At 43.7% G+C, this 27,924-nt stretch overlaps 1 protein-coding gene across 2 annotated transcripts in view; it reads left to right on the forward strand.

The window, feature by feature from the left end:
- The window catches only part of CARNMT1 (carnosine N-methyltransferase 1), an 83,034-nt gene extending 55,172 nt beyond the window's left edge, over nt 1–27,862 (forward strand). Inside the window, exons 6-9 of one of the 2 annotated variants that reach the window (XR_001118980.3) lie at nt 1,482–1,595; nt 21,846–21,949; nt 23,526–24,105; nt 26,383–27,862. Coding sequence is in view for 1 of the 2 variants with exons in the window: in XM_004464329.5 (XP_004464386.2) it covers nt 1,482–1,595; nt 21,846–21,949; nt 23,526–23,627 (320 nt within the window). In the remaining variant the exon portion in view is untranslated. Of the gene's footprint in view, nt 1–1,481; nt 1,596–21,845; nt 21,950–23,525 lie in introns of both variants that reach the window. The other variant, XM_004464329.5, reaches the window with a different exon arrangement.
- Nucleotides 27,863–27,924: the final 62 nt, after the last annotated feature.

The following is a 27,924-nucleotide window of genomic DNA, read 5'->3' on the forward strand; positions in this document are numbered from 1 at the left end:
CAAGGAGGTAAACAGTGTTGTCTGCTGAGTTCCACCCACTTTTTTTTTTTTTGAGGTACTGGTGCCAGGGATGGTGAACCTAGGGACCTTATGTGTGGGAAGCCAACACTTAACCACTGAGCCATGTCGACTCCCCATTCACCCACTTTTTCTGACTACCTCTGTTCCCCTCTTTTACACTTGTTATTATCTGAAGGTAGTGATCAGTGTTTAGGTATTCTGATGTCACTTGATTTCTCTGTGGGCAACAAGTGAATGTAGTCTTCTTGCAACTTGTCAAAATTGGTTCTTAATACTGGTTTAAATCCCAGTTTAAAAACCCAAATGACCATTATTTCATTGTAATTATTTTTAAAATGAAGGCTAGAAGTTGAATAGACTAGAAACAACTCATATAAATATCATTTGGTAAAGCTATCTAGTGGGAAGTGCATTTGGCCCAACGGATAGGGCGTCCGCCTACCACATAGGAGGTCCAAGATTCAAACCCAGGGTCTCCCGACTCATGTGATGAGCTGGCCCATGCGCAGCGCTGATGCGCACAAGGTGTGCCGTGCCACCCAGGGGTGTCCCCAGCGTAGGGGAGCCCCACACGCAAGGAGTGTGCCCCATAAGGAAAAAAAAAAGTGCGGGAAAAAAAAAGGACAGCTTGTCTAGAAATGGCACTGCACACAGAGAGCTGACGCAGCAAGATGACGCAACAAAAAAGAGACACAGATTCTGGGTGCCGCTGACAAGAATCCAAGTGGATACAGAAGAACACACAGCGAATGGACACAGAGAGCAGACAACTGGGACGTGGGAGGGGTGGGAAAAGGGACAGAAATAAATAAAAATAAATCTTAAAAAAAAAAAGATATCTAGTAATACATGTCATCAAAAATGATTTCCAGGGCGGCGGACTTGGCCCAGTGGTTAGGGCGTCCATCTGCCACATGGGAGGTCCGTGGTTCAAACCCTGGGCGTGCTGAGCCGCGCCGGGAGTGCTGTGCCGCGCAGGGGTGTCCCCTGCATGGGGGAGCCCCACGCACAGGGGGTACGCCCTGTGGGGAGAGCTGCCCAGACCAAGGGAGTGTGCAGCCTGCCCAGGAATGGTGCCGCACACACGGAGAGCTGACACAAGATGACGCAACAAGGAGAGGCACGGATTCCCGCGCTGCTGACTACAACAGATGCCAGAAGCAGACAAAGAGGATGCAGTGGGTGGACACAGAGAGCATCCGGGGAGGGGGGGGGGAAGGGGGGAGAAATAAATAAATTAATCTTTTAAAAAAATGATTCCCAGATTGATTACCCTGTCAGATTAATTACAAAGTATCTCCCCAATATAATTACTTGATTACCTTGATTATAGTATTGATAAGAAAGAGTTTAGCTTCTATATCCCTGCAGTTAAATTAAATGTAAGAGGTAATGGGTAAATTTATAGAATTAAAAGAAATATTAAAATAACTTATAGTAATTTGATTTTTCTTGAATAGATACATGGGACTGTATTGCTACCTGTTTCTTCATAGACACAGCTCATAATGTAATTGATTATATTGATACAATATGGAAAATACTCAAGCCAGGTGGAATTTGGATAAATCTAGGTAAGTTCTTCAGTATTCATAGGTATTTATTAGAATATTATACATCAATCTGAGTGCTTATAGCTCTTCTACATTTGGTAACTTCACAGTACTAAATGTTCATGAAAGTTATAATGAAAAGATCTTACCTCTCCCATGGATACCTCTTCCTTGGGGCATAAGATACTGGAAAAGAGTAGGTATGTTACTTTTGTGATTACTTTGAGTTTATGTATGAATAAAAGTATTTCATTTATACTAAAAACTTTTTTACTGCACCCAACAGCTGGGTACTTGAAATAAAATTATTGTTATGACATAGCCCTCCCATCCAGAGTCTAAGGGAGATTGCCAGTTTCTCCTCTTTAAAATAAGGATAGAGTAATAAAAATTTCAGGATAAAATATACTTGTCCTTTTTTAGTGATACAGATAATCCATGCTATGAAAGACGTCAAGTCTAGAACATAAAGTTTTGCGGGACGAGTGCTATGTATTACAGTACACAAAAGGACAGATATACATTGTTTTGAGTCCTTGCCTTTAGGATAAGTATAGTTTTGTTGCTGATTCTGTTGCCCACTCTTTTTTAATGATTTTTTTTCTTTTAATGATTGATTTTACTACAGGTTTTGCATTAAGACTAAACCTAATGTAACATTTTGTATTTTGTGTGATCTATGTATCTTAAAAAAAAAGAAGACCAAAAAAATAATAAATATAACTAATACTGAAAAAAGTTTACCATTTGGAAAAAAAAGACTCAACCTAAAGATAGCAAGCAGTAGGTCTTTTCCAGATTTCTTTTTAGAATTTCATAAGACCTGATGAAAGTAGTAAAAACATGTAACCATAATATGAAAAAATGTCCCAAACCTTACGTCTTCTTTAAAAATAGTCACTTTGGGAAACTTTTCCTAAGGAATGACTAAAAAGACAACATTACCTACTGTGTATTTGTGAGTTAGGTACTATGTTAGGCCCTTACAAATACCTTATTTATCACAGAACAATCCTCTATTCAAATGATATTATTACTTTTACAGTTGAAGAAACTGAGTCTTGGGTTAGTTTGCAGAAAGTTTCTGTACTTTATATATGGCAGAAATAAGTTCCCCACCCAGATCTGACCCTCTGAATGCCTAGTCTGCTAACTCTGTGGCTTACCTTTCAGTCATTTTATAAATATATTATTATAGCCCTATATTTATATGATTGAAATTTTTGACCCCAGTTACTGAGTTATGGTAAGGTTTTGTGTATTTTCCAGCCTTAACTTTCATAGAAACAACTTTCTTTTTGAACTTTTATTTCATTGGGTTTGTGTTTGATCAAGTTATATAATCATAATAATTATAACTACCTGGAATAAATAACATTGGCTCTTGGTAAGCATACTAGTTGTGGGCATCAGAAGTAGTGGAGACACTGGGTAACAGGAGGTCAATTAGCAGAGCTTCCACTCTTACCGGAGTTTCAAAACAAATTTGAGACTTGAAATAATGGGGTAATTCAATCCCAATTTGTTATTTGGAGTAACAAATGAAATAGTTATTTGGAAGGTTAATACTCCTTTCTTTGTATAAAAAAATTTTTTTAATGTTACCAATCTTAGAATGAGTTTTCCCTTAAATATTGGTGTGCTCCAAGTTTCTGTTCAGTGTTTTTCACTTTTTATGCCAGGTACTTATTTTTTACTCCATGTTACTCCAGTCCCATGGCTTCTTCTTTATCAATTCCCAAACTATATCTCTGGTCCAAATATTTTTCTTGTGTGCTCCAAGTTTGTATATTTAACTTAGATGTACCACAGATACTTCAAAATCTGTGTGTCTCCAGCAAATGATTTTCTTTTTATACCTCTTCTGTTCCATCATCTACTCAGATTCCCCCAACCAGAAACCCAGGAGTCCTCCTTTACACATCTTCTTCCTCACCATCTACTTCTAGTCAATCTTCTGTCTTTTAAAGCTTCTTAATAGCTCTTGAAGCTTTCTTTCCTAGGATTTCTCAAATGTGGCGCTATTGACATTTTTGGGGCTGGATCATCTCCTTACTGGAGAACTGACTTGTGCACTAGAATATGTTTAATTCCATTCCTGGCCTCTACCCACTAGATGCCAGTAGCACTTTCACAGTCATGACAACCAAAATATCTTTAGACATTTGAGAACCATTGCTGTAGCCTCGTGCCTTTACCCTAATTCTTTTTTTATTTTTATTTTTATTTTTATTTTTAATTTTTAATTTTTTCTTTACCCTAATTCTTACACTCATAATTATTTGTCTGTATTGCTTCAATGGTTTCCTTAAGAAGATCCCTGTCTTTAAGCTGTCTTCAACATTCCAACTCCCAGTCCATTCTCCAAGTTGCTGCTAGAGTGATTTTCCTAATATGGAAATCCATTCTTATCAAACACTTTGCATTAAAAACTAGCTTTGATAATAACCCAGACTCTTCAAGACCGTGTATGATGACCTTTGTGCTTTTTCTTCTGATGACGCCTTACATTAATCTCAAGTGCCAGTTCCCTGACCTAAAAATAGAAAGTCCTTTTTCTTTCCCTTTCATTTGGCTAGTTCCTTTGTGTTCTCTAACATTCTGCTCAGGTGATCCTTTCAGATATGATTAAATAGTCTGTATTCTTCACTTATGTTCTGAGAGAATCTGTCAGTGGCATTCACCACGTGTGGTATAATCATCTATATATTCTCCCCCCTCCCCCCATGGCTTCCTTATCTGTTTTTGCTTGTTGTTTTGCACTTGTCTGCTCGTTGGTTTTGCTCTGCTTGTTGGTTTTTCCCTCATTGTATGCTCATTGTTTTTACTCATTGTTTGTTCCTTGTTTTCTATTTAAAGATTTAATTTCTTTTTATTTCTTTCTCCTCCTGCCATGTTGTTTATGCTTGCTTTCTGCTTCCTGTGTCTGTTCATTGTGTGCATGTCCTCTTTTCCAGAAGCACTGGGAACCAAACTTGGAACCTCCCATTTGGGAGGGAGACGCCCAATTGCTTAAGCCGCCTCCGCTCCCTGCTTACTGTATCTCTCATTGTGCTTTCCTCCTTATGTCCTTTTTTGTGGCATCTTGTTGTGTCAGCTCCCCACAACAGCCCATTGGGTCATTTCACTGTCTTCCTCATCGTCTTTAGGAGGCACTGGGAACCAAACACAGGACTTCACACGTGGGGGTGTGTGATGTGAGTGCCCCACTGCTTGAGCTACATTTACTCCCTGCTCATTTTTTCGTATTTATTTGTTCACTGCTCGTTTTGTTGTTTTTTTTGCTTGACGTCTGCTTGTTGTTTGTTTGTCTTTAGAAGGCACTGGGGGGAAGCGGTCTTGGCCCAGTGGTTAGGGCATCCGTCTACCACATGGGAGGTCCACGGTTCAAACCCCGGGCCTCCTTGACCTGTGTGAAGCTGGCCCATGTGCAGTGCTGATGCACACAAGGAGTACCCTGCCTCGCAGGGGTGTCCCCCGTGTAGGGGAGCCCCACGCACAAGGAGTGTGCCCCATAAGGAGAGCCGCCCAGCGCAAAAGAAAGTGCAGCCTGCCCAGGAATGGTGCCGCATACACGGAGAGCTGACATAACAAAATGACGCAACAAAAAGAAACAGATTCCCATGCCGCTGACAACAACAGAAACCGATGAACACCCAGCAAATAGACACAGAGAACAGACAGCTGGGGCGGGGGAGAAGGGGAGAGAAATAAATAAATAAATCTTAAAAAAAAAAAAGAAAGAAAAGAAAAAAAATAAATAAATAAAAGGCACTGGGAACCAAACCCAGGACCTTTTATATGACAGGCAAGCACACAACTCCCTGAGCCATGTCTGCTCTCTGCATATATTTTTTAAATTTTTATTTATTTTTATTTTTATTTCTTTATTGAAGTATATTATTCGTACATATGCAAACAATAAGTGTATAGTAATAGTTATGAACTTACAAAACAAACATATATAACATCATACAGGACTCTAATAATTCACCCTACCACCAATACCTTGCATTTTTTCTTAAACATTTTTAACTAATGATTAAAGAGCATTGTCAGAATATTACTACTAACAAAAGTATTTTTCCCCCAACCCACCCTATTATTATCTTTATATCATTTATATATGAATATACAAAAAAAGTGTATAGTAAAAGTTGTTAAATACTGGGGTCCCATACATCAACCCTCACCAACACCTTGCATTGTCATTAAACATTTGTTACAAATTATGGAAGAACATTGTCAAAATCTTACTACTAATTATAGTCCTTATCTTATATTTGGTGTGTTTTTCCCGCAACCCACCCTATTATTGATTTTTAAATATATTTTTTTATGATAGAAGTTGTAAATATATAAAACAATCATGCACATGTGCATAATTCTAAAACAACACCCCTTTATCAACACACCACACTGTGGTGGAACATTGATTACAGCTAGAATAATATCATCTGATTGTTACCACGTCCATAGTGTACATTTGGCTCACATTTTCCATATAACCCCATTATTAACACAGTACATCTTTGGTATAGATGCAGTATTATGTTATTACTGGTAACCACAATCCATAGGTCACTCCAGTTAGTGTTCCCATGCTTCTTCACATTCTCAGCACCTTGCAACAGTGATGTACATTTGCTCTGCTCACAAAGGACACTCCTGTATCTGTACCATCAACCACAATTCTCATCCACCTCTTGGTTTACTGTGCTTTTGAGTTCCTAGATTATTCTCTAGCATTCTTTCAATTGGCGTTCACATACCTAGACTACCATTTTCAGCCACATCCCCATTTATAAAATAGCTGTTAATCACTATTCATTACCATCCATTCTATACATTTCCACACTTTTACAGTAAAGCTAATTAAAACTTCTATATGCATTAAACATCAGTAGACCATCTCAGTCCTCCTCTTATCCTTTAAGAATCCACCACCTACCATGAGGTCTTGAAGATATTTTCCTATAATTTCTTCTAGAAGTTTTATGGTTATTGCTTTTATTTTTAGGTTTTTGATCCACTTTGAGTTAGTTTTTGGATAAGGTGTCAGATAGGAGTTCTTTCCTTCTTTCGGCTATGAATATCCAGTTCTTTCAGCACCATTTGTTGAATGGACTATTCTGCCCAAGCTGTGTGGGTTTGACAGGCTAGCCAAAAAACACTTGACGATAGATGTTTCTGAACCGTAAATTTAGTTCCACTGGTCTGTGTTTCTGTCTTTATGCCAGTACCATGTTGTTTTTACCATTATAGCTAGGTAAAATGATTTAAAGGCTGGAGCTGATGGTTCGCTTTTCCTTTTTATGGTGTTTCTAGCTATTCAGGACCCCTTACCCTTCAAATAAATTTGTTAATTGTGTTTTCAATTTTTTTTTTTAAATGCTGGTAGAATTTTTATAGGGATTGCATTGAATCTGTATATCGATTTGAGTAGAATTTACGTCTTCATCATATTTAGTCTTCCAGTCCATGAGCATGGAATGTACTTACAGTTATTTAGGTCTTTTTAAATTTCTTTTAACATTGAGTTGCAGTTTTCTGAATACAAGTGCTTTACATTGTTGGTTACATTTATTCCTATATGAGTTTCATCTGTCATATTTTATTTTCACGACTCCTTTGACACTTTTTGTCCCCAAGCAATTGTCCCCGTCTCCTTCCCGCCCAGTATTGGCAGCCGGCGCTGCCCCTCCTTCTCCCCTTCTCCGTCTTCCGCCTAGCCGTTATCTAGACAGCCCACACTTTCCCCTTCCCCTCCCTTGCTCCTAACCTCTTAGCCAGCTTACTGTCCAGTAACCGCCTACTGTCCAGTAACCGCCTACTGTCCAGTAACCGTCTACGCAAGCAACAGCACCCGCCGGCACCAGTCAAGTCCCTTTACGTATCCCTAGACCCTATAAAACCATGTCCCCTTCAACAATAAAGCAGACTTGTGCCTAGACCTTGTCTCCGTGGTGTTCTTGCTTGCACCGCGCGTCCCCCGTGCCTGAGCGGAGAGAGCAAGGGCCCAACGGCTTCATGCCGAACCCCCTCCTCTCCTTCGACCGTGAGGCAGCCCCCGTCCAGAGAGCCCGCCCGGCCAACCGCCGACCCTCCCGGAGGCCCGCCGCTGCCCGCATTTGGCGCCCAACGTGGGTGGGGCCCACTCTGACGCCTACCCCCCATGCTTCGCTTAAGGTAGGGACTCTTCGGCGTCTTCCATTCAAATCAGAATGGGTACTTCGCTCTCCTTCCGTCAGGTCCCGCAGGTTCGGGCCCTGGCTGCCCTCCTGGAAACTAACCAGGTTAGAGTTTCCGTCCACCAGCTTCAGCGCTACTGGGACTTACTTCTCCCGTTCAATCCCTGGCTCATCACCTGCCCGCTCTGGAGTCCTCAGACTTATGCCCGGCTGATCGAACGAGTAGCCTCAGCCATGGAACATGAGGGCCGGGTCTTTCCCCCCGGCCTCCTCCCCGCTCTTGTGGCCATTTGCGCTTGTTTGCAAGGCGTGCCCGCTCCCGAGGCCAAGGCCTTCCCGTGCGATACCGTGGATGAGTCAGGGGAAGGGCGCGACCGCCAAGACGGCGCTCCCGGTAACGACTCCGATGCCGAATCGCTCTCGGCTCAGTTGGAGGCCGCGCTTGAGCTTGACCCCCCTTGCGCCGCTGATTCTGACTCCGACCAAGATGGCGCACTTCCGCCTTCTTCCTCACGAAACAAAGGAAAGCCCACCCAAGAGGGTGCGCTCCCTCCTTCTTCCTCCCAAAAGAGGAAGAAGCCGCACTCCCCGCCCCTTCCTGCTTCTTCACGGAAGGACTATCCGCCGTTGTACCCTCCCCTTCCTGCCTCAGCGCCATCTTGCCCCTACCCGGAACCGGCGTCATCTTGCCCTTACCCGGAACCGGAAGCACTTCATCCGCCATCTTCTGATGACGACCTAGATGATGCGTACGAGCGCCCGCTTATGTGCCGCCGAATAGACACCCCCTCCCGTGCTCTAATAATCTCCTCTTCGAGCCCCCCACTGCTCCAGTTGCTGATATGTATCCACTAAATCCCAATCGTTCTCGAGCGAACCCCCAAGTATGGGTTCCCTTCTCCCCGAAAGACGTACAAACCCTCCGCAGCGCTGTCCGAGAGGATGGTCTTGCCAGCCCCCATGCTCAAGACCTCCTTGAACGTATGACCTTTGCCCGCTGTCTCCCCTACGACTGGATATCCCTCGTGAGAGGCATACTTCCCTCGGGGCAGTTATTGACTGGCGCGCACATTTCGCTGCCGAGAACGAAAAACAAATCGCCGAGAACGCCCGCGACGGCACCCGATATCCTGCCAACGCGTTCCTCAGACTGGGGCGCTACGCCATGCCACAGAGCTACGTCGCCCTCCCTCAAGGCTTCTTCCTCCAGCTAAAGCAGTGTGCCCTCCGTGCCTTCCACAACTGCGCTGCCTCCGTGCCCGAGCCACTCACCAGACTTTTCCAGAAACCAGAGGAACCGTTCTCCGACTTCATGGCGCGTGTCCAGGCCGCGGCCGAGCGCAAGGTCGTTGGCACACAGGCCCAGACCTCCTTCATCAAGGACTTTGTTCAGGAGGGCGCAAACCCAACTTGCAAGGCGATCATCAGGCCGCTGAGAGACAAGCCCTTCCACGACTGGGTCCTCGCCTGCTCCGGAGTCAACGCCCAGGCCTCCGCCGTGGCCCAGGCTGTCCTCGCTGTCGTCTCGGCCTCCAACGAATGCTTCCGCTGTGACGAACTCGGCCACTTTGCTCGAGACTGCCCCAACAAGCCACGGCCGCCGCCGGACGTGCCCAACATAGGCCATCCACCACGGCCTCCTTCCACTCCGTGCCCGTGGTGCGGAAAAGGATACCACTGGGCCCGCGACTGCCGCGTCCCTAACACCAGCCGCAAGCCTTTAAACGGCCATGGGGGCAGGCCTCAGCCCCGCAACAAAGAGGCCGCAACGACTCAGCGTCCCCGCCCATGAAAGTACTCTGGTCTGTTCCCATCGCACCCTCCACCAGGCCTCTTCTCTCTATCCAAGTCTCCGGCCGCTGGCTCACAGGGCTACTCGACACAGGAGCAGAAATTTCCTGCATCCCACTCGACCAGGCCGGGCACCTCCCTCTGACCGATGGCCCCCTAGTGGTGGGAGCCACTGGCCAAGCGCCCTCCCAGCAAGTTGCCCAGGACGTCGTCTGGAGAGACGCAGAAGGTCGACAGGGAACCTTCCGCCCCCTCGTTCTGAAGGAAATCTCGCAAGTTCTTTGGGGCCGTGATATCCTGCATCAGTCGGGAGCCGTTCTCACTGCCACGCCACCGCAGCTGCCCCCCCAATAGTTTCGGCCATTGCTCGTGTTCGACCTCCAGCACCCGTTCCTCTGCAATGGGACACAGAGGAGCGCATTTGGGTGGAGGAATGGCCTTTCCCAATCCCTAAACTGGACATTCTTAAGGGGCTTGTTGATGAGCAGCTTCACGCAGGCCACGTCGAGCCCTCCACCAGCCCATACAACTCGCCAATTTTCTTCATTCAAAAGAAGAACGGGAAGTCCCGTCTACTTCAAGACTTAAGAGAAATCAACAAACACATCAAGCCTATGGGATTGCCGCAGCCCGGCCTCCCCCACCCTACCACGGTGCCCCAGCATTGGTTTGTTGCAGTGATAGATATTAAAGACTGCTTTTTCTCCATCCCGTTGCACCCGGACGACCGACCGAAATTCGCCTTCACGGTTCCTCAGACCAACTATCGGGAACCGGCACTGCGATACCACTGGCGCGTTCTGCCTCAGGGCATGCGAAACAGCCCTGCCATTTGCCAGATGTATGTACGCGAAGCCATCCAGCCACTCGTGAAGTACGCTAACATCATCCACTATATGGACGACTTGCTTGTGGCCCATCCCTCAGAGTCAGGCCTGCACGCAGTCCTGGAGCAATTGCTGCGCCACCTTCAAGACCTAGATCTCAAAGTCAATACACAGAAGCTAACGGTTCATCCACCCTACCAGTTCCTAGGGTTCTCCATCACTTCCACCGTTGCGCCCCAAACGCCACACATCAGAATTCCTGACCTGCTTACGCTCCTCGAATTGCAACAACTCTGCGGACAGATCAATTGGTTGCGCCCAGCGCTGCCGCTTACCACAGAGCAACTCCAGCCCCTGTACCGGCTACTCTGCTCCAACGCTCCGCCATCATCCGCACCCAGAAACAGGATTTGCCTCACCGACGAGGCCAAAAATGCCCTGGCCCGGGTAAATAGAGCCATCAAACAGTGCCAACTCCAGCGACATGAGCCTGGGAAACCGTTGTTAGGCCTAGTCTTACCCACTCGGGGAACACCTACTGGCCTTCTTTGGCAAGACGGACCGCTCCTCTGGGTCCATATGGCAAAGAGCAAGCTCTGAAAGATTGGACCTCAAACCACCCTACTCGTTCAGCTCGCCACCGCCCTAGTCACACAAGCCACCCATCATTATGGGTGCCCACCTGACACCATTGTGTGGCCCTTCACCGCCCGGCAAGTCACCACCCTGCTACGCAGCTCCGTTGATATGCAGACTCTTATGGAGCTTTATCATGGCAACTTCAATAACCACTTTCCACAGCATCGGTTACTGCAGGGCCTTCCCCTGCTAGAAATCGCCGCCCCCCGGCCATTTCCCTTTTCCGTCCAGCAAGCCTCTTCCAGACACCACCATCATCTTCACAGACGCCTCCAAGACTAAGTTTGCCGCCGTTGTCTTCGCACCCGGCGAGCACCAGCCACGTTCACATGTGCGCCTCCATCAATCCTCTGTGCAAGTGGCCGAACTGCGTGCTGTCATCTTAGCACTCCAAACCCATCCCCACTGTCCACTGAACATCTTTACAGACAGCCTCTACTGCCTACAAGTCTGCCAAGTCATTGCCTTTTCTGCGTTTTTTCCGCCCGACAACTCAGCGAGTGGAAGCATCAACGTCGCTCTCCTGGACCTTCAAGAGCTCATAGAGAACCGCCGACAGCCTTGGTTCATCGCTCACATCCGCAGCCATTCCGGCCTTCCCGGGCCCCTGGCCCACGGCAACCACCTTGCTGATCAGGCCGTTCACCTGCTTCCAGCCGAGACCACCGTCGCAGTCGGAGACCTCATCAATCAGGCCAAGCTGCTGCACACCAGATTTCACTTCTCAGCAGCTGGCCTCCACAAACTCTTTCCAGACCTCTCAATCCATACCTGCAAACACCTTGTGCGGTCATGCCGAACGTGCGCTCCATTGCTGCCCTTGGGGCCGCTCCAACCGCAGGGAGTTAACCCTCGTGGGCTCCGCCCCAATTCCAGATGGCAACTGGACGTCACTCACATCCCCCAGTTTGGCCGATGGAAATACCTCCACGTAGCCATCGACACCTTCTCTCACCTCTGCTACGCAACCGCGCTCACCGGAGAAACGGCCAAGCACGCCATCCAAGCGCTCAGAGAATCTATTCTTTTCATGGGCGTTCCATGGGACATCAAGACAGACAACGGACCTGCCTACCGGAGCGCCTCCCTTGCCGAATTCCTCAAGCTCTACGACATCACCCATCACTTTGGCATTCCCTACAATCCGCAGGGACAAGGCCTAGTAGAGCGTGCTCACCAGTCTCTCAAAACCCTCATTCTCAAGACATCTGCCGACCAGCCGCGTCGCACCCCTCGCGACGTCGTCACAGAGGCCCTGATCCGACACAACCTGATGACCTTCAATGCCCAAGGCTTTTCACCGGTCCACATGCACTGGGGGCCTACCTTCCGGCCCACCCCTGCACCGCTTGTTCTCTGGCGTGACCCGCAGACCACCCAGTGGCATGGACCCTCTCTTAGCCCAAGGACGGGGATTCGCCTGCGTTTTCCCTGATCAGAGCCGCAGCCCATCTGGGTCCCAGGACGTCTCATCAAGCCCCACACCGCCGAGGCTTCCGCTAACGCTGACACCAGTGATCCTCCTAACGAGTTGCCTACCTAACTTGCCTCCTTCCCATCGCTGTTTCCTTTGTAGTTTTCTCTCTCTCTTTTGTCTCCACAGATGATTCGCCACCACACGGGTAGTTCCGTTCTTCCCATTGCTCTCATCATCATGCTTCCCTTCATCTCCCCGGCCGTTGTCAACTCGGCCCATCAATGCTCCAATTGGACCCTTCAGCGCTGGCAAGAGGAAGCCTTCCTCATCATCAGAAAACTACTGCCCACGCCTGAATCCCCACCCCTCGCCGTTGGCCCCAATAAAGTCCTCAATCCCCCCGCCTCCCCCCCCTTCCAGCGGCACCTCCCCTCGTCCATCGCTCCCCAGCCATGGCCCCCCTACCAAGTATTCCAGTCCCCTTCTCGCGTTAATCTATGCATCCTACTTATCTCTAAATACTTCTCACCCCAACCTCACCAAGAACTGTTGGCTCTGCCTCTCCCCCTCCCTTCCTATCTATGAGCCTGTCGCCGTTAACTTCATGTTCAACGAATCCACTTCAGTATACCCAGCCGAGTGCAACTGGAACACTTCCTCCGTCCCCCTAACCTTTCAATCTGTTTCGTCCACAGGACGCTGTGTTCATTCTCGTCAAGGTTCCCACCCCTCCCTTAGTGCTTGCTCTAACTACTCCTCTCCCAGCGCGTCCGCCAAGTTCTTAATCCCCCTTAACACCTCTCAGTGGCTTTGCACCTCCACCGGGCTAACCCCCTGCCTCAATGTCGCCACCCTCATTGCTACCCATGAGACTTGCCTGCTCATCCTTCTCGCTCCTCGAGTCGTTTACCATTCTGACCACGAATTTTTCCGCCGCGTGCTGAGCAGACAAACCTCCCTCCACTTACAAAGGAGAGAGCCTGTCACCACAGTCCTAACAGTCGCTACCCTTCTAGGTCTTGCAGGGGCAGGCACAGGGATCGCCGCCCTCGCCACACAGTCCTCTGCCCTCTCCTCTCTCAGACAGGCCGTCGACGAAGATATCACCTACCTTCAAAATGCTGTAAAACATCTAAAAAATTCTCTCAATTCTCTCTCTGAGGTAGTCCTCCAGAACCGCCGCGGCCTCGACCTCCTCCTCCTTAAGGAAGGGGGTCTCTGTGCCGCCCTTGGAGAGGAGTGCTGCGTATACGCCAACTCCACCGGCTTAGTCGAGGACAACCTGAGAAAGGTCCAGGAGGGATTGGATAAGCGCCGCAAAGAGCGAGAAAATACGAACTATTTTTCCAGTGTTCTCCATACCCTCCTCCCATACCTCCTTCCATTTTTAGGCCCACTCATCATCATCATCTTAGCCCTCACTGTAGGACCCTGGGCCGTCAAAAAAATAGTCCGCCTCGCCAAAGACCAAGCCAACGCGGTATTCAGCTCCTTTGTGCAGGTTCATTATCAACGCCTCGCCACTAAAGAGCCACCACCAAGCCATCCGCCGCGCTCCTCCCGCCCCCGCCGCAAACACCGAACCACACGCCTGTAACCTCCTGTCTCCCTTTCCTCACTCATCTCCCTCCTTCTCCCCCAATCGGGCGAGGGGTTCAGGAACATCACGACGCCGTTTTGCTGGCAGAGCTCGGCGCGCGCCAGGCGCCGGCGTGCGCCGACCCCAGCGGCAGGCACATGCGTCCTGGCCAGACGCTGTGTCCTCTGCAGCTGAGAGCAGCTGGGAGGGCCCTCTGCTTCTCGCCGGCAGCCGGTCCTCGTGGTCTCCCTCCTCCCCTCGTCTTACCCCAGTACCCCGTCCCATACTGCCCCTGCTGCCACCAGTTCACCTCCCCCGAAGCACATACTTTTAAACAAAAGGGAGCAATTGTCCCCATCTCCTTCCCGCCCAATATTGGCAGCCGGCACTGCCCCTCCTTCTCCCCTTCTCTGTCTTCCGCCTAGCCTTTATCTAGACAGCTCACACTTTCCCCTTCCCCTCCCTTGCTCCTAACCTCTTAGCCAGCTTACTGTCCAGTAACCGCCTACTGTCCAGTAACCGTCTACGCAAGCAACAGCACCCGCCGGCACCAATCAAGTCCCTTTACGTATCCCTAGACCCTATAAAACCATGTCCCCTTCAACAATAAAGCAGACTTGTGCCTAGACCTTGTCTCCGTGGTGTTCTTGCTTGCACCGCGCGTCCCCCGTGCCTGAGCGGAGAGAGCGAGGGCCCAACGGCTTCGTGCCGAACCCCCTCCTCTCCTTCGACCGCGAGGCAGCCCCCGTCTGGAGAGCCTGCCTGGCCAACCGCCGACCCTCCCGGAGGCCCGCCGCTGCCCGCAACTTTTAATTACTTTTATTGATATAATCTTTTATTTCTAGACTCTCAGGCCTCTCTCTCCTGTCTTTTCTTTTCAGGCTCTCGCACACCCTTTAGTATTTCCTGAACATCTGGTCTCTTGCTTAGAAATTCTCTCAATTTCTGTTTATCTGTGAATATTCTAATCTCACCCTCATTTTTGAAAGACAGTCTTGCTTGATAATAAGATTCTTGGCTGGAAATTTTTCTTCTCCAGTATATCTTAAGTATATCAGACTACTCTCTTCTTGCCTCCATGGTTTCTGGTGAGAAATCAGCACTTAATCTTATTGGGTATCCATTATATGTTATGCATTGCTTTGCTCTTACTATTCTGAGAATTCTCCTTGTCTTTGGCATTTGGCATTCTGATTAGAATGTGTCTTGGAGTGGTCTATTTGGATTTTTTCAGATGTGAGTATGTTGTGCTTCTTAGACATGGATATCTATGTCCTTCAATAAGTTTGGGAAGTTCTACCATTATTTCTTCAAATATTCCTTTCCTTTTCCCTTCTCTTCTTCTTCTTGGACACCCATGACACATACATTTGCATGCCTTTTGTTGTCATTTAGTTCCCTGAGACCTTGTTCAATTTTTTTCCATTCTTCATCTATTTTTTTGTATGTTCACTTTCAGAGGCCATTTCTTGAAGCTCACCAATCCTTTCTTCTGCCTCCTCCAATCTGCTATTATATGATTCCAATATTCTCTAAAATTTCATTTATTGCACCTTACATTCCCATAAGATCTGCTATTTTTCTATGTATGCTTCCAAATTCTTCTTTGTGTTCATCCAGTGTCTTCCTAATATCTTTAATCTCTTTAGCCATCTCATTGGATTTATTAAGGAGATTTGTTTGAACATCTATGATTAGTTATGTCAACTCCTTTATGTCATCTGGAGGCCTATCTTGTTCCTTTAACTGGGCCATAGCTTCCTGTTTCTTGGTGTGGATTGTAATTTTTTGTTGGTGTTTTGGCATCTGGATTACTAGAGTATTTATTCTGGGTGTAGTTTTTCTCTTTAGTTTAGGGCTTTCTGCCCTTTCTCCCTTGCTGGTTGTTCATTAGGAGCCAAGGATGCAGTTGGTGCTATAAGCTGTGGAGGTTCAAGCTGCCCTCATTGTCCCAGGGACCAATGAAGCTTCTCCCAACTTTCTCCTTTGCCAAGGGTAGGGACAGAGCCATAGCTGTGTGGAATAATCCAAGTTGTGCAGGCCTAGACTGTAGCTGCCCAGAGAGAATGATGAAGCTTCACTCCCTTTTCTCCCCTGTCTGGGGCAGGTATCTCACTGCAGGTGTGGGCAGCAATCTATGCAGTGCAGATCCAAGATGACCACAGTTGGCCTGGTAGACTTCCAGTTATTCAGTCTGTGCCAGCTGAATGTACCTCCAGTTACCTGGATAGGCTGATGCAGGGCCTGCCAGCCTCCTCCCTTCCAGAGGTGGGGCTGAAGCCTAGTCAAGGGCTGTAGGCCTATCTGGGTGAAAGAAACCAGTTCCTGCCTTCACTTTGATTTTTAGTCAGCCTGGCTTCCCTTCATGCTGAGGGTGGGGTAAAAATGGCAGCCACCACTTTCTAACTCAGATGGATTCACACCCCAGCTGTTCCCAGGGTTCTACCTTAGCCACTGAGTCTACTAATCAGTAGCTGAAATCAGTAGCCGACCATCTCCTCCTCCTCTGTTTTTGGGAAATGGAGCTTCCAATCCCAGCCACAGAATAGCTCCTGGGGGAGCTCATGCTGCCAGAGTAGTATAATCATCAGCCTCTGGCTTGGTGGGTAATTTCCCGGAGAAGCTGGTACAGGTTCCCCAGCTTCCTCAGGGCTGGGGCCTAGGCTCGAGCTGCAGTCTGATCTGGATGGAAAGAAGCTGGTCCCTACCAGCACTGTGATTTTCAGTGAATCCGCTTCCCCTCCTTCCAGATGTGGAGTTAAAATGGTGGCTGCTGGCCTCTTTCTGACTTGGACAGGCTCAAACCTTAGCTGTTCTTAGGATTATATGTTAATCCGCTGAATTTACTCATCAGTAACTGAAGTTGGTGCCCAACAGTCTCTTCCTTCCCCATTTTTGGCAAGTCGAGCTTTCAATTCCAGTCGTGGAACAGCTCCTAAGGTGGCTTGTACCTCCAGTGGAGAATGGGTACCGGCCTCCGTGGCATGGAGCGCTCTACTTAGGAATTTTCTTTGCAGATGGGCAATCTCCTCCTTCCATTACTTCAAGTATGTTGCAGGATCCTCTTCTGTCCTCCTGGAGCCCCCAAACAGGTGCTTCAGCTAGCTCCAGAGAGCTCTGGGTGTTTGCTAACTGCCCTGTAGCAGGAGCTGACTCTAGGACCTCCTTACTTCACCGCCATCTTGCTGGCTGTCTCCCTCCCTACATATATTTTTGAGTTAGTCTTTTAAGTCTTTAAAAGTACTAAGCATATTGTGCATGCTAATTTTAATATCTCAGGTCTTTGCAGGTAAGTTTCTGCTTTCTTTCGTTTCTGCTGAATCTTGCTCAAGGTGCCTTGCTTCTCTGGGTGCTTGACTTTAATTGTTTGTTGCTTGAGAAATTTCTGTTTAGGGATTTCCTAAAGCGTAGGTTGAAGGTTGTTTTTTTTTTTTTTTCTTCCATGGGAATTTGCATCTACTTCTGCCAAAAGGTTTATCATTGTCAGTCTAGAGCTAATTTAAACTAAAATCCAGACTGAACGTTTATAAAATTAGGCTACAAATCTACTCTAGAGTTAAACCATGATTTAAAATCTCTTGGGAATTGTTTTCTTTTTCTCTTTTTTCTCCTATGAGCACCAGGTCAGCTCTTTTTTTTTTTTTTTTTTTTTTTTAAGATTTATTTATTTCTCTCCCCTTCCCCCCACCTCCGCCAGTTGTCTGCTCTCTGTGTCCATTCGCTGTGTGTTCTTCTTTGTCAACTTGTGTTCTTGTCAGCAGCACTGGGAATCTGTGTCTCTTTTTTGTTGCATCCTCTTGCTGCGTCAGCTCTCCATGTGTGTGACACCACTCCTGGGCAGGCTGCACTCTGTAGTTAAAGTATAGACAAGAGAATTTATTTTTTCAAGTGTTTATTGGTGAGTATTAGGATGAGAGATTGTTTTAATTTTATTCTTATGTTAGTAGCTATTATAAGCATGCATTGTATTTACTATCAAGAGAAAAAATCTATGCTTCCTCTGTTATGGTCATTAGAAGAATGTGAAGAGACTTGAGACTTGAGGAAATAACTCCCTGGGAAGTATGTCTATGTTTTATTCACCTGTTTATACCCAGTGCCAAACATTTGCTGGTGCTTGGTAAATGTTTGTTTAAAGAATGATTGAGTAAGTAATATTTCTAAGTGTACAGTTTGACACATTTTGAAAACTGGATAATCATATAAGAACCTCCACTGTCATGATATAGAACATTTCCATTTCCATCATCTGAAAAAATTCCCTTGTGTACCTTTTTAATCAATTCTCACCTCTCTTCCCCAGTCCCTGATAATCACTATTCTGGTTTGTTACTATAGTTTGCCTTTTCCAGAATATCATGTAAATAAGATCATAAAATATGTTTTGTGGATATGTGTACCTGGGTACCTTTCTTTACCATGATGCTTTGAGATTCATCCATGTTATTGCATGTATTAGCCACTTGTTTCTTTTTATTACTGAGTAATATTCTGTTGAATGAATATATTACATTTTGTTTGTTCATTCACTGGTTGATGAATGTTTTTTGATTGTTTCTAAATTATTATGTTTATAAAGTTGCTATATTCATTTGAGTACAAATACAAATCTTTGTATGGCTGCAAATATTCATTTTTCTTGGATAAATACCTGGTAGTTAAATTGCTGGAAAATATATAACGAGTGTATGTGTATAACTTTACAAGAAACTCCCAATCTGTTTTCCAAAGTTATTGTATCACTTCACTTTTAAGTGTAAACTGTTATAACTCTTTTGGAAAGCATTTTAGCAGTTTGAATAAAGTCATTAAAAATGTCTTTTCCCTTTGACCTAGAAATCCCATTTCAAGGAATGTTCTCTTAAGGAAAAGTAGATAAATAGCAGATATTTGTTGAAGTACCGTTTGTAACAATAGACCAAAAAAAAAAAAAAAAGAAACCCACCACCCACCATATCTGTATAATTGCCTTTGGGTGATAAAAGTATAATTGCTTAACTGGATATCCAACACTATGGCATTATAGTTGATTCAAATGAAACATGTTTCTTGACATATTATCTCATAATCTAGATAGGAAAACAGTGCTAATACATGAAAACAATCAGTAAGCAAGGCAACATTGTATTAAGTAAGTTTTAAAGTCTGCTATAGGAATGTTAGGGGAATGAGTAGTAGGGCTGGAGACTTGGATAGATTTTTTTTTTAAACTTGTTTTCTGCACGGTTTTGAGACATGGATAAAACTTGGATCGAAGGACTTGAGTTTCCTAAGTGCAGCACAATATAAGTAGAAGTAAAATATAGCCTAGTATGACTTGTTAATGGAACTATAAGAAGAATCACCAGAGTGTGTTTATGTAGATATAATAAAGCCATTTTATTGGAGACTCTTAACAATAATTGGGCAGGAAAAGCATAAACTTTAAAGCCAGAAAGAATTTACTATGACTTTGAGGTTCTATTTTCTTACAAAAAGGCTTCAGGATAGCCTAGCTGGCATACTGCATGTGTGCAGTAAAAATGGTAGTTACTATCATTTTTACTGGTATTAATACTGCTAACAGGAATTTAAGCTTGATAGTGTAGTTTGATAGGGAACCCTTGTTATCTTTTGAAAAGAACACTGGCAGTATATCAGTTATATTCATGATCAGGTTTTTTTCGTGGTTTATGTAGGATATAAAAGAGGAGAGAGAAAGAAAATTTTTTTTTTAAATTTATTTATTTAATTCCCCTCCCCTCCCCCGGTTGTCTGTTTTCTGTGTCTTTTTGCTGCGTCTTGTTTCTTTGTCCGCTTCTGTTGTCGTCAGCGGCACGGGAAGTGTAGGCGGCGCCATTCCTCGGCAGGCTGCTCCCTCCTTCGCGCTGGGTGGCTCTCCTTATGGGTGCACTCCTTGCGCGTGGGGCTCCCCTACGCGGGGGACACCCCTGTGTAGCACGGCACTCCTTGTGCGCATCAGCACTGAGCTTGGGCCAGCTCCACACGGGTCAAGGAGGCCCGGGACTTGAACCGCGGACCTCCCATGTGGTAGACGGACACCCTAACCACTGGGCCAAAGTCCGTTTCCCGAAAGAAAAATTTTTACCCTCAGTTAATAATGTTCCACTGAGTGGTCAGTCTCTTGGGAGCAGAAACTTTTTCCTTTTTGTTACTTTTATCTCTAGTGATTATCACATTGTATTAGGAGTGGAAGTGGGGACTTGGTCCCAGGATTTGTAATGAGCCCAATGAAAGGTCACGGGAGGGAAGTGGACTTGGCCCAATGGATAGGGCGTCCGTCCACCACATGGGAGGTCTGCAGTTCAAACCCCAGGCCTCCTTGACTCATGTGGAGCTGGCCCACGCAGTGCTGATATGCGCAAGGAGTGCCGTGCCACGCAGGAGTGTCCCCTGCATAGGGGAGCCCCACGCAAAAAGAGACACAGATTCCCGTACCGCTGACAACAGAAGCGGACAAAAGAACACGCAGCAAATGAACACAGAGAACAGATAATTGGGGCGGGGGGGTGGAGTGGGAAGGGGAGATAAAAAAATAAATAAATAAATAAATGAGAAAGGGCAAGGGAAATTTGTCTAGATTAGTCCTGAGGTATAACTGTTGAGTGATGGCCTTGCCTGGACAAGGTTGATGTTTTGGAGAAAATGTGAAAGATTAAGACTTGAAATTCTGGTTTGATTCAGATGTTATTAGATCCTTGGATATAGAAAATGATGGAATGGTAAGGAGGGAATGAAAAAAATAGCTGTAATAGCTATTTTACTTAATGCCTTCTATATTGCTTTTTTTTTTTTTTTTGCTTTTTTTCTTTTTTTTTGAATGTTGCATTAAAAAAAATGTAAGAGGTCCTCATATACCTCCCCAGCCCCCTCACCCCACTCCTCCCACATCAGCAACCTCTTTCATCATCATGGCACGTTCACTGCATTTGGTGAGTACATTTTGGAGCACTGCTGCACCATATGGATAATGGTTTACATTGTAGGTTTACATTGTAGTTTACACTCTCCCCCAGTCCACCCAGCGGGCTATGGCAAGACGTACATTGTCCAGTGTCTGTCCCTACAGTACCACCCAGGACAACTCCAAGTCCTGAAAATGCCCCCACATCATATCTCTTCTTCCCTCTGCCTACCCTCAGCAGCTACTGTGGCCAATTTCTCCACATCAGTGCTACAGTTTCTTCCATTACTAATCACAATAGTTCCATAGTAGAATATTATATCATATTAAAATCATGTTGCAGATGAGAGAGTTAATGACTTGCCTATAGGCACACACTTAGATCTAAGAGCTGGGATGTGAACTGGGATTTTTTAAAAGTGAACTCCTTCTAGGAAGCCATGTCTGTAACTTCCCCCACCTCGTTCTCTCTCCTACCCAGGGTAGCTTGAGGACCGTTCTCTGTTTTCATTTGATACCTAGTTTATATCTGCAGGTTTGCATTTACTTAATGGAGTTATATGCCTTTGGAATTTGGAGGCTTAGCATTCTGATTCATCTGCTCCAGTAACATCAAGAGTTACAGATATAGAGTCATGATACGGAGAACCAGTGCAAGGCTGGTATACCAGATAGACTCATTCCCCATGAGTGTAGGCCTAGCACTTAGATGTCAGTTACTAGACCAAAGTTTCAAATGTCTAGATAAATGTCCCTGGCAAATGTAAAGTTTCTTCTTTTTATGTTTGTCTTATCCACTAAAGTCTAAGCTCCTTCGCTTAGAGGCCAACTTACTATGCAGTTTGGAGTTCAGTCTGAAATAGCTACTGGTACATGTTTGTTTGGCATTCGAGTAATTTATTCATAGTGTCTTTAAATCATAGGTCCTCTGCTGTACCACTTTGAAAATTTGGCAAATGAACTTTCCATAGAATTGAGCTACGAAGATATAAAAAATGTTGTTCTTCAGTATGGATTCCAGGTAGAGGTAAGGATGGAATGAAATATTGCCAAATTTTAACTTCCAAAGTACTTAAACAGGAATGGTGATATTATAGAATTTACAGGTTTTACCTTATAACCTTTCTCTTTTCTCATCTATAAAGTAAAGATAATAGTACTTAGCATTCAGAATTATAAAGATTTGGGATAATGTGTAAGTTAATGCATCAATTACAATCCCTGGTGTAATAGCCTTTCAATAAATGGTAGCTGGGAAGTGGACTTGGCCCAATGGATAGGGCATCCGCCTACCACATGGGAGGTCCGCGGTTCAAACCCTGGGCCTCTTCGGCCCGTGTGGAGCCGGCCCATGTGCAGTGCTGATGCACGCAGGGAGTGCCGTGCCACGCAGGGGTGTCCCCTGCATAGGGGAGCGCCACACACAAGGAGTGCGCCCTGAAAAGAGAGCCGCCCAGTACAAAAGAAAGTGCTACCTGCCCAAGAATGGTGCCACACACGGAGAACTGACACAGCAAGATGATGCAACAAAAAGAAACACAGATTCCCGGTGCTGCTGATAAGGATAGAAGCAGTCACAAAGGAACACACAGCAAATGGACACAGAGAGCAGACAGCTGGTGGGGGGGGAGGGATAAATCTTTAAGGAATAAAATAATTTAAAAAAACGGTAGCTGATAATTATAATATTGACCTCTGTAGACTCTCTGACAGATACCAGGTGTAGGCTTCAGGGAAGCAAACAAGGTGGCTGGTATAAGAAGGATACTTCTCACTATACATCCATATGTCTGTTTGATCTTTTTTTATCATGTGCATTGTAAGATTGTATGATACTTTGTTGTATACCAGATGTACATTTACTTAAAATCATTGTGTTCTTTTTTTTTTTTAAGATTTATTTTATTCCCCCCCCCATTGTTTATGCTTCTGTCTGCTTTGTCTGTTTGTTGTGTGCTCTCTGTGTCTGCTTGTCTTCTTCTTAGGTGGCACTGGGAACCAAACCTGGGACCTCCCACTTGGAAGGGAGGCACCCAGTCACTTGAGCCATCCTCCCTACCGTTGTGTCTCTCATTGTGTTTCCTCATTGTTTATCCTTACTGAGTCATCTTGTTTCATCAGCTCGTCATGCCAGCCTATTACATCAGTTTGTTGTCTTGTTCATCTTCTTTAGGAGGCATCGGGAACTGAACCCAGGACCTCCCATGTAGTAGGCAGGCACCCAGCTGCATGAGCCACATCCACTTCCCCATTCATTTTTTTAAAAAGCAAAAGATTTGGTCTTAAAAATAAAGAGAAGCAATGTAGTATAGTGATTTACAGTTCAAGCTCTGATTTCACTGCCTGAGTTTAAACCCCATTTCCATTGTTTAAAATTAGCAGTGTGATTTGGGGTAAAATACATAACTTATCTGTGCTTCATTTTTTCCTGAAAATAGGCTTACAAACAGTACCAATCTTATGGGGTAGCTGTATGCAGTAAATGAATTAATATACATAGAGTGCTTTAAATAGTACCAGCCATTTATTAAAGGGCTCAGTATTGCTTAGTGTTGTGCTCATCATGATCATCATCATCATTGTTGTTTTTACTTGTATTGCAGGTGGAAAAAGAATCTGTCTTGTCAACATATACTGTGAATGACCTCTCCATGATGAAATACTATTATGAATGTGTCTTGTTTGTGGTCCGTAAACCACAATAATTGTCTCAAGTGATGTCACCAGAAAAAAAAAAGTTTGATAGGAGCAAATGCTGAAATAAACAACTGAAAATCAGCTATCAGTAATGACAGGACACAACCTCAAATCAGTGGTGCCTTCTTATTCCTAACAAAATTTAGAAATAGTGTCTATTTTCTTAATATGTGTTTATTGCTTTTTCAGAAATAACTCCATGCATATTTGTACTACACAAGTGAAAATGGAGGAAATGTCTTCAAGTATACTTTTTCCTTGGAGCACAGAATTGTATCTTTTAGTAGACAAAAACTTTTATCTCCAGTGTCTTCATGAAGCGGTCCTGTTACAAGTCTGCCATATTAATGACTAATAGTATTGAAGTCCATAATAATCTCCCTTTTTATTTTGTACCTATTGCACATGTTCTGGAGTCCAAGGATCCTATGTCACATTCAACATCTGGAATTGGGACTTGTTCATTTTGGACATAAGCAATCTAAAGTATGTCTATTCTTTAAATCATTCAAATTATTTGATTTTCTTTTTTCTACTTTACCTGAGAAGAAAAGCATCAAACATTTCATTTTTATGAAATGCTAAATTTAATAGCATCACAGGCCAGTAAAATGCATTCAGGTGATCTGAGAAAATAGTAAGTATTTTTTGGCAACACTTAACTGAAAACTTTTTGAAAATACACCCATCACTGGATCACTTTGAAACATTTGAGATCTCAGTATCCTGAGGCACAAAAGCCTTTATTTGAGGTAATGCTCAAGAGAGTGCTAGTAAAATGGGAAGATTATACAATTTGCCCATTTGAAGTGTATTTCAAGCTATAAATGAATACAGTTTGTCAGTGTGATGTTTACAATAATGTCTTTAGAGTATCTGGATTATAAAAGCAAGCACTTTTTTTCGTTAAAATAATTGTATACTAGTAGAAACTGTCATAATGGTATTAAAGTGGGGAAATTTTGAATATGAAATTCAGGGATGAATTACTGCCCATGGTCTGTGTCTTCATGTAAGCAGCAGCCATTTATGTAATTTCAGATTAACACCAATTTTGTTCCCTGATAGCTGAATCTTAAACAGTATATGCTGCTTTAAATTTCTACCTCTAGCAGAACTTTATTGGAGGGAATTTTCCTCTGTATTTTTTTGTTTATTATTCTGTTTCTAGTTGCTTGGAAGGGTAGAGATAACTAATACAATTTTTTATCCTTTTCTTGGAGAAAAGGAAGTACTCTTGTTGAGTATCTTCACAGGTGATTGTGATTATATTAAAAGACCTCTTTGGAGATTTGAATTAGATGGACTTAATCATAACAATGTGCTGTTAGAATGTCATTTTTTAATAGAAATACTATGTAAATCTTTAGATCTTTACTGTCACTTAGGTAGGGAGAATCACAGCATGATTTGGCATCTTAGCAGGACCTTCTGCAATACAGTAAGGGAGCTTTTGTGATCTTTTACTCCCATTATGCAGTATATTATTCCCTGGAGTTAATTTGACTTGACAAATTATGGAAGTTTGTAACCTGTGTGTTTTCTTAAAACTATTTCTCCTTTTTTTTAAATGTCCTTCAGTACTTGGCAGATGTTCATTTGGTCGGAATTCTCATTACCTACATGAATGAACTGGAAAATAATTGCAAGGGTAAACAAAAACCTGAAATATTTATTTTGATTTTTAGGGAAAAAAAGACTTAAAAGGAGCCTAAGAATTAGAAAAAATCATTGAAAGGAAAAGAATGCATGCTCTTTTTGAGTACTTCAGAAACAGTTTATTCCCTGACTAGTATTCACTTTTTTTTTTTTTTTTTTACAACTAGTATCAAAACCAATCTTTGTTTTTCTTACAGAGGCAAAAGCAGTTTGATACTCACAAGTTGGTTCTTTACATAAAATTTTTTGCTATCAGGATTTATTCTTTAATAAGGTTATTTATATTTTAAATGAAAACATATTTTGATTAATTCTGAAATCAATTATTCCCTTTGTTTTTCATTTTCCCCTCATATCATGAATATTCTTTTTTAACTGTTCTACACAAATTTGCTTCACCTTTTTTCTTACAGTTTTTGCCATTCTAAACTTGAAAATGTGGTATCAGTCAATATAGGTGTCACTGGAGGATTTATTTAATTTTGTATTTCTTATAGTTAGTCCTAGCTACTAAAGTGTGAAAGCCTTAAATTAATTTTTTCCCTTGAATTAGCTCTCTATATAAATGTTTTCATTCATTTTCATAAAGTGGGAAGGAGAAATGTCATTGTGCTTGCCTTTTTATTTTATTTTTAAATTTTTATCTCCATAAGCTGAAGTAGTACAGGTTAGGCTATGTTAATCAAGTGAACAATGTGGAATATGTAAAATATAAAGAGAAGCTGTATAAATCACAGTATACAATTAAGAAGTTTGGGAACTGTAAAATGTACTGTATTTATATGTAACTCTCATTCTAAAAGTTACCACAAAGGCGGAATTGGAAGCTTCATGTCTGCATGAAATTTCCTATATTTTTAATGTGTATGATGGACTTAATTTTTCTTGAATATTAAAGTCTGCCAATTGCTACAAAATATTTGCTTGGTTGTTTCCATCTAAGTTTGCATAACCACAGACATGGGAATTTTAATTAATTGAGCATATATTCTTTTGAACTCCTGGATTAGCATATTTTTCCATGCTTCTAGAAAGTGAATTATATGAGTATTTGGCATTTGAGTATCAGTCTTTACTAATTATTTTCACTTTGTTTTACTCAAGTTTTCTGTAATGAAGCTGGAATCCACCAAGGAAATAGATCAATCTTGGCCTTTGGTTTTGTTAAATAGTAGAAAAAAGAACTATACTGGAAACCAGTAGAAGAGAACTTCAGGACCAGCCATTTGTAAAAAGAGCACTGGATTTGGCACTTTGATCCTCTGAGTTCATTTTCCTGAACTATTGTTTGTAATCTGGGAAAACCACTCTGGACTTGTTTTCTCATCTGTAAGATAAGATTAATACCTATTTCAAAGGGCTTTTGTGAGGTTATATGGACAAATGTATGTATAATCATAGAAAATTAAATGTAGTATCAATCTGTGTTAGCTGCTATAGTGATACAAAAAGGTAAAGGTTGATAACAGGACAAGAGATTTGTTTTGATAATGTTATGGTGACCCTTTGAAAAATGTATCAGTGGAATTATGGAAAAGAAGTCAAAGATAACAGGTATAAATATTGATTATAAAAGTTTGGTGAGAATTGTAAAGAAATATAATAAATAGTGATGGGAGGGAGGGCACAAGTAAAATCTTATGGAGGGTTACTCCCACACCTACAGATATGTTAGTACACACCTCCGACATATGTTTCCTTCTTATTTAATAGATGTTTAGCATGTGTATGTGCATTTTTAGTCAAGTTGTCATTCAAAAAGACTGCACCATTTACATGCTAGCAACAGTGTTTGAGAATAACTTTGTATCCATTCCCTGGCCAATAACTGGATGTTGCTAAGGTTTTCATTTTTGTCAATGTCCTGGAGGAAAATGGCATCTTGTTTTATTGTTTATTTCCCTATGAGAGAAGCTGAGCAATTTTGATAAAGTTAATGCCCAAAGGGGGGGTATCTTTAATCTGCCAGGCTGTAGGCTTCCATGTGGCACACCAGACAGCTATTTAGTAAAGCTAGAAAATGTAGCCAGATTCATCAAAAGTATTAACCATAGCCATGACGACTGCTGGCTAAGCTGAACAGCAGCAGCAGTCAGTGCACACCATTAGATTTCAACTTAGTCAAACCATCCGTGGACTAGGCCCAGGAATTGGGGAGCTTCTGTGAATCAAGGGACCCAATGAGCCAGTGGCTTTTCAACTTTGTTATCAAGCTCAAGTGACCCATGCCAAAATGGGAATACCAAGCTGAAGAGTTGTAAGTCCTACATGAGTCAGATATTGGTTTCAGCAGTGGCATAGTGGCAAGTTAATAGCTGCCTTCTTGTGTAAAACCAAACAAAAAGTATACTTGGTGGTTGCATCAGGCACAAGGTGCTATTGTGCGGGGCCATGGCTTTCCTGTGTCCTCTGGTAGCCATATAAGGTTGTTTAAAAAATCAATTTTATTGATACATATTAACAAATCCATCCAAAGTGTAAAATCAATGATTTGGTTTGATCACATAGTATGGATGTATCATTTCAGTCATTATTAGAGCATACTCATTATTTCAATAATAATAAATAAAAACCAGACAAAAAATTCAGCACCTCTTAATCTCTCTGCTTACCCTACTGTACAAATCTGCTATTTCTGGCTATTCT

Source organism: Dasypus novemcinctus, chromosome 8 (genome assembly GCF_030445035.2).
Source record: "Dasypus novemcinctus isolate mDasNov1 chromosome 8, mDasNov1.1.hap2, whole genome shotgun sequence".
Taxonomy (NCBI): domain Eukaryota; kingdom Metazoa; phylum Chordata; class Mammalia; order Cingulata; family Dasypodidae; genus Dasypus; species Dasypus novemcinctus.